General features: G+C 56.6%; 2 protein-coding genes across 4 annotated transcripts; one reads left to right on the plus strand and one right to left on the minus strand.

Annotated features, from left to right (window-relative positions):
• Nucleotides 1-224: 224 nt before the first annotated feature.
• Nucleotides 225-4,222, plus strand: Fam166a (family with sequence similarity 166 member A). 3 transcript variants are annotated; one of them, XM_023700317.1, is made up of 7 exons: nt 225-372; nt 2,357-2,571; nt 2,649-2,911; nt 2,989-3,115; nt 3,348-3,442; nt 3,695-3,812; nt 4,076-4,222. In XM_023700317.1, exons 1-7 carry the CDS (start codon nt 317-319, stop codon nt 4,210-4,212), a joined length of 1,011 nt encoding a protein of 336 aa, XP_023556085.1. In that variant the 5' UTR covers nt 225-316; the 3' UTR covers nt 4,213-4,222. The 3 variants fall into 3 exon arrangements, with proteins under 3 accessions (XP_023556085.1, XP_004640416.1, XP_023556086.1); XM_004640359.2 differs by having other exon boundaries at nt 4,113-4,222; XM_023700318.1 differs by having other exon boundaries at nt 2,379-2,571.
• Nucleotides 4,185-5,841, minus strand: Tubb4b (tubulin beta 4B class IVb). The gene is made up of 2 exons (XM_004640358.3): nt 5,764-5,841; nt 4,185-5,399 (listed from the first exon to the last, which is right to left on the minus strand). Exons 1-2 carry the CDS (start codon nt 5,822-5,824, stop codon nt 4,339-4,341), a joined length of 1,122 nt encoding a protein of 373 aa, XP_004640415.1. The 5' UTR covers nt 5,825-5,841; the 3' UTR covers nt 4,185-4,338.
• Nucleotides 5,842-5,847: the final 6 nt, after the last annotated feature.

A 5,847-nucleotide genomic window follows, 5' to 3' on the forward strand; every position in this document is an offset into this window, starting at 1 on the left:
GCCCTGCTCAAGGTAAGGCCTACACAGATGTCCAGCTGGGAAACCCCAGGCCCCATGAGGGAGGGGAGTGAGGCAGCCACGACCTCTTCATGGGGTACACTGCTGCTCATTTGGGGCCTGGGGCCTGTGGGGAACAAGGAAGCCAGGTCCTCCTGTCCCTTTTTGGAGCTCTGAGGTGGGTGGAGCTCCCTTGCTCAGGGTTGTACTTGTGAGACATCACAGGTTAAAGTGGCCTGGCCCTTTCACAATGGTTGCCAGGCAACATGACTCCTCTCAGAGAGAAGAGACCCAGCCTGTGAGGGCAGACTGAGGCACAATGACAGCTCCTCTGAAACATTCGCTCTTCACGCCAGAACCTCACTATATCCCTGGGTAAGAGCTAGGAGCCCCTTCCCTCGCGGAAGCTGGGTCAAGGGGTGAGGCCACAGCTGAGGAGATGGGAGATTAGGGTCCCTGGGGAGTGGGAACTGAGGCTTCCTGAAGGCTGCAAAACTCTGGACAGCAAAGATGCCAGCCTTACCCTCTACCCAGTTCAAATGCCAGGCCAGGTGACCAGCACATCCATCAGGAGCAGAGCCGGGACAGGTGAACAGCTGGCAGAGGCTGGTGGAGAAAAGAGCTGCCTGAGTCAGAGAAGCTCAGGGCGGCCGCCTCCCTGGGTCCCCCCAGTGAGCAGAAGGCTCCGTGGGGTGTGGGGCCACATGGGTACAGAAGACAGGGACCAGATGTGAGGGCCTGGGAAGTTAGGGCCACTAACACTGAGACCGACCCTCAGCCTTCATAGCCGGCCCGTCCCGGCCTTGGTCAGCTTCTTTCCCCTGGTGCTGGGAGTAGAACCCAGGGCCTGGCACACACGAGGGAAATGTCTACCACTGAGCTGCACTGTTAGTCGAGGCAGGTTTTTTTTTTTTTTTTTTTTTTTCATTTTTAGTACAGGGTCTCACTACACAGGTTGACTCATAGTGATCCTTCTGTTTTCAGCCTCCTAAGCACTGGGATTACAGGCACGTGCCACTACACCCAGTCTCAATTGCAGTTTCAGCACACCCTGGGTGGGGTGGGTGGGGTGGGTGGGGCCGGCAGGCACTCAGAGATTGAACCCCTCTGCTTAAGCAGTTATTTACCTTTTTGAGACAGAGTTTCCACTATGTAGTTCAGGCTGGCCTTGAACTCACTCTGTAGCCCATACTGGCTTTGAATTTGCAGCAATCCCTGTCTCAGCCTCCTAAATGCAGGGATTATAGGAATTCATTACCACACCTTGCTCCAGGCAAGTTTTAAAAAGGACAATTCAGAGCTAGACATGGTGGGGCATACCTATAATCCCAGCATTCTGGGAGGCTGAAGCAGGATTGCAAATTTAAGGCCATTTTAGGCCATTTAATACCTTGAAATCTGTCTCAAAATAAAAGCTAAGGTGGGAGTGGTGGCACACACCGGTAAACACAGCACCTCATAGGCTAAGGCAGAAGGACTGCTCTGAGTTCTAGGCCAGCAACCAGTCTGAACTACATACCAAGACCCTGCCTCAAAAAAAACCCCAAGTGGGCTGGGGAGATAGCTCAGTAGAATAAGTGTTTGCCTGGCAAGCACAAGGGCCTGAGTTCAACCCCCGGTTCTAAAAAAAAAAAAAAAAACAACAAAAAAACAGAACCCAAGCATAGATAAATGAGGTATAGTTCCAAGAGCATAGTTCTTGCCTAGCAAGTGGGGGCCCTGGCTTGCTCCCTGGTACCACAAAAGAACAAAGCTGGAGGAAGCGAGGAGAGGAGGAGAGGGGAGGCAAAGAAGAAAAGACAGAAAGGAAAAAGAGAAAACAATTCCAGCTGGGCGCAGTGGTGCGCACCTACAGTTCTAGCTACTCGAGGCTGAGCAGCGAGGACTGGCGTTGTAACTTGTCTGGACACGTTCTCTGTTCCTAGTGGCCTCTGGGTGTCCACCACCTGCGGTGGCAGCTTGCCCAGGATCACTAGAGTCCAGGAGTTCGGGGCCAGCTGTCTCCAAAGACAGTTCACCCTCTGGAGGGTGGCTACACAGCCGCTCCCCAGAAGATGAATCAGTCCTTGTGCTGACTTTCATGGGGAAGAGCTCCATTTCTTCTTGGGCCTCGGAGTAAGCGAGGGAGGTGAGGCGCAGAGGACAGTGAAGCACAGGTGGTGACCATCCAGGTGGCGACGCTACTGTAGCTCTTCTCTGGGCCAGGTGCACGATCATGGCGGGGCAGGCGCTGCCCCATTTCATCTAAGCAGAGGTCAGGGGCAATGCCCTACCTTACACAGCAGCGACATGGTAGGCAAGCTGGGCTGGCATCCTGCTCCCAGGGTGCTGCCCTCGTCTTCCTCTCCTCTTCCCGCAGCTATGCTGGCTTCTACCCACAGCTGCGATACCAGGTGGGGAACACCTACGGGCGCACCACGGCGCAGCTGCTCACAGACCCCAGCGTGCAGAAGAGCCCCTGCTCTGTGCTGTCCCCCATGACCAAGCCCAAATTCATCGAGGACTTCAGCAAGTCCAAGCCCCCTTGGATTCCTTGCCGGGACCTGGCTGAGCCCCACATCCCCCACTACACCGGTGAGCTGCCTCTTCCTGGGCTGGCCCTCTTCAGCCCGCCCTCCTGCCCACATGGTCACCCACACCTGTTTGCGTAGGTCTGAAGCCCTATAGGAACTCTGAGATCCTGGGCAAGCTGCCACCACAGGTCGTGGACGCCCAGGGGCCACTAGGAGCAGAGAACATATGCAAACAAGTTACGATGCCAGCTGGCTTCATGCCCTATCCCCCCTACCCACCATGCCCGCCTGGCAGGAAGGGGGACTCCAGTGCCGTGGTACACCCGGGCCTGCGACTGGCATATGGGGAAGAGGCCTGGAAATCTGCTAACCTTGTCCATGAGACCCCAGGGCAGCACCAGGTAAGTAGAGACACACTGGCCTGGGCCTCACTCCACCCAGGTGGGGGCTGAGCTGCGACTCACCCCTCCTCCCGCAGCTGTACCACTACAGGAGGGATGAGTACCCTACCCCACACCTCCAGCTGGAGACACTAGACTTGGACAGGTTCCAGCGGCTACCCCAACTGGACCACCCCAACCTGATCCAAAGAAAAGCCATCTCAGGTGCATCCCGCATGGGGTTCCAGGGGCCCAGCAAAAGGGTGGCAGGCACAGAGCAGCCCTTTCCCACAATGGGAACAGACTGGTCCTTCCTGGCCCACCTTCACCCTACCCGTCTCCTGGTCTCAAGACCAGCACCATCGTAAGGAAAGGAAGGAGATGGGCTCCCTGGCACATCTGGGAGCAGGTGGGTTTGCCCAGGGGTCCTGGGGTACACTGACACGAACTCTCCCAGGCTATGCTGGCTTCATCCCCCGCTTCACCTGGGTTATGGGGATGAATTACCGTGAAGGAGTCACACAGGCCATGGAGGAGTTTGACAAGAACCAGGTAGGACAGTGTCAACCAGGGCCTGCACCCAGGGCTCCGGCAGGTGGTTCTGAAGCAGGCCAGACAGTAGGCCTCCGCGTGTGGCCGCTGCACAAAGCCTGAGGGGGCCTGGTGCCTGCCCTGAGCCTTCAGGGCACCTGTGACAGTCCCTTTTCCCAGGGAATGTCAGCCCGCCCTCTTGGTTGGTGGGGGGGGGGGTCACCAGGTGGTGGAGGGTTTGGGCAAGGCAGCACTCAACAACTACTTCTTCAGTTCCAGTCCAGAAACCCCGTCTGTCCACTGGGGGAGAGGCTTCCCAGGACACACTGGCCCAATACCACCATCTACAGAGGCCAGGGGCTCATCCCTTTCTACATGGGCTTCATTCCCTGTACGTATGGCTTCCTGTGGGGACAGCAGGCTGCTGAAGGCCTACCCCCCCACACCCTGCGCCACAGGCCATTGTCTCCAGACCCAGAGTAGGACTGCCCAGCTCCTCCCAGTACCAAGCACTCCTGTGAATCTCAAGATGGGCCATCTGGTCTTTTGCCTCCCGGGCACAGGCTCCTCCCCAGACAGATGAGGCTTAAGACCCAGGGCTGCCCCAAACTCCTGAGGACCCCTGCAGTTACCTGCATGTTGGGCCTGGCACAGGGAGGCCCGGCTCCGCTGAAGCCTTGCTCCCTCGCAGCCATGCAAGACAACTACGCAATGACGTTTGGCAACAGCACTCGCAAGGCCTATCGGAAGGAACTCGAGAGGCGAAAGCACACACTATGAAAATGCTTTAATGGTATCTGTACAGGATGTGATATCAAGACAGAGACAACAGTGCACACAGTGGGACAGGGTTATCAGAGCAGACTGTGAGTGAATAAAGAGTTCACACCGCTTCCACACTTCACCAGCTAACAGCTCTAGGCCACCTCCTCCTCAGCCTCCTCCTCAAACTCTCCCTCCTCCTCAGCCGTGGCATCCTGGTACTGCTGGTACTCGGACACCAGGTCATTCATGTTGCTCTCAGCCTCAGTGAACTCCATCTCATCCATGCCCTCGCCCGTGTACCAGTGCAGGAAGGCCTTGCGCCGGAACATGGCCGTGAACTGCTCTGAGATGCGCTTGAACAGCTCCTGGATGGCTGTGCTGTTGCCAATGAAGGTGGCAGACATTTTCAGGCCACGGGGTGGGATGTCACACACAGCCGTCTTCACGTTGTTGGGGATCCACTCAACAAAATAGCTGCTGTTCTTGTTTTGGACGTTAAGCATCTGTTCATCCACCTCTTTCATGGACATGCGGCCCCTGAACACTGCAGCCACTGTCAGGTAGCGGCCGTGGCGGGGGTCACAGGCAGCCATCATGTTCTTGGCATCAAACATCTGCTGGGTGAGCTCAGGAACCGTCAGGGCGCGGTACTGCTGGCTGCCACGACTGGTCAGGGGGGCAAAGCCAGGCATGAAGAAGTGCAGGCGCGGGAAGGGCACCATGTTCACTGCCAGCTTCCGCAGGTCAGCGTTGAGCTGGCCAGGGAAGCGCAGGCAGGTGGTCACCCCACTCATGGTGGCCGACACCAGGTGGTTCAGGTCACCATAGGTGGGTGTGGTGAGCTTTAAGGTTCTGAAGCAAATGTCATACAAAGCTTCGTTATCAATGCAATAGGTTTCATCTGTGTTTTCTACAAGCTGGTGGACTGAGAGGGTGGCGTTGTAAGGCTCAACCACGGTGTCCGACACTTTGGGTGAGGGTACCACACTGAACGTGTTCATGATCCGGTCTGGGTACTCTTCCCGGATCTTGCTGATGAGGAGGGTGCCCATCCCAGACCCAGTCCCCCCACCCAGGGAGTGGGTCAACTGGAAACCCTGGAGGCAGTCGCAGCTCTCGGCTTCCTTCCTCACAACATCCAGCACCGAGTCCACCAGCTCTGCACCTTCTGTGTAGTGCCCCTTGGCCCAGTTGTTCCCAGCGCCACTCTGACCTGTAAGATAGCATGACTGGTTACACTCCAGCCACAAAACACATGGCAACCAACACCTGTGCAACCAACCCCACAACTAGGGCAAAAGGACCCCACAGCGATGCACAGAAGGCAGTTTAACAAACCTCTGCCAATTCCCAAGGACAAAAACAACCAGGGTCTCCGTGGAGACTGCAAAGAGATTATATCTACCTCTCCTTGCCTGTAGGCAGACAGCTGGGCCTCCTCCCCAAAGCCGCTTTAGCCAAGTGGATTGAGTGAGTCAGAGTCCAGAAAAAATACTCCCTGGGCTCCCAGCTACTAGGTCCACAAGTAATGACCTTCAGGTGCAGCCCCTTGACCTTTGTGTTCCACCGGCACTCACCGAAAACAAAGTTGTCAGGTCTAAATATCTGCCCGAAGGGCCCCGAGCGCACGGAGTCCATGGTGCCCGGCTCCAGGTCCACCA

Source organism: Octodon degus, unplaced genomic scaffold (genome assembly GCF_000260255.1).
Source record: "Octodon degus isolate 3935 unplaced genomic scaffold, OctDeg1.0 scaffold00123, whole genome shotgun sequence".
NCBI classification, from domain to species: Eukaryota; Metazoa; Chordata; class Mammalia; order Rodentia; family Octodontidae; genus Octodon; species Octodon degus.

What these genes read in the sequence shown, in the direction of transcription:
- Fam166a (XM_023700317.1), top strand. Translation starts at nt 317, where the DNA reads ATGACAGCTCCTCTGAAACATTCGCTCTTCACGCCAGAACCTCACTAT. An exon ending in AGACCCCAGGGCAGCACCAG is followed by an intron (nt 2,912 to 2,988) that starts GTAAGTAGAGAC and finishes CTCCTCCCGCAG; the next exon opens with CTGTACCACTACAGGAGGGA. An exon ending in CTACATGGGCTTCATTCCCT is followed by an intron (nt 3,813 to 4,075) that starts GTACGTATGGCT and finishes GGCCTGGCACAG; the next exon opens with GGAGGCCCGGCTCCGCTGAA.
- Tubb4b (XM_004640358.3), bottom strand. Translation starts at nt 5,824, where the DNA reads ATGGACTCCGTGCGCTCGGGGCCCTTCGGGCAGATATTTAGACCTGAC. An exon ending in ACCTGACAACTTTGTTTTCG is followed by an intron (nt 5,400 to 5,763) that starts GTGAGTGCCGGT and finishes GCTATCTTACAG; the next exon opens with GTCAGAGTGGCGCTGGGAAC.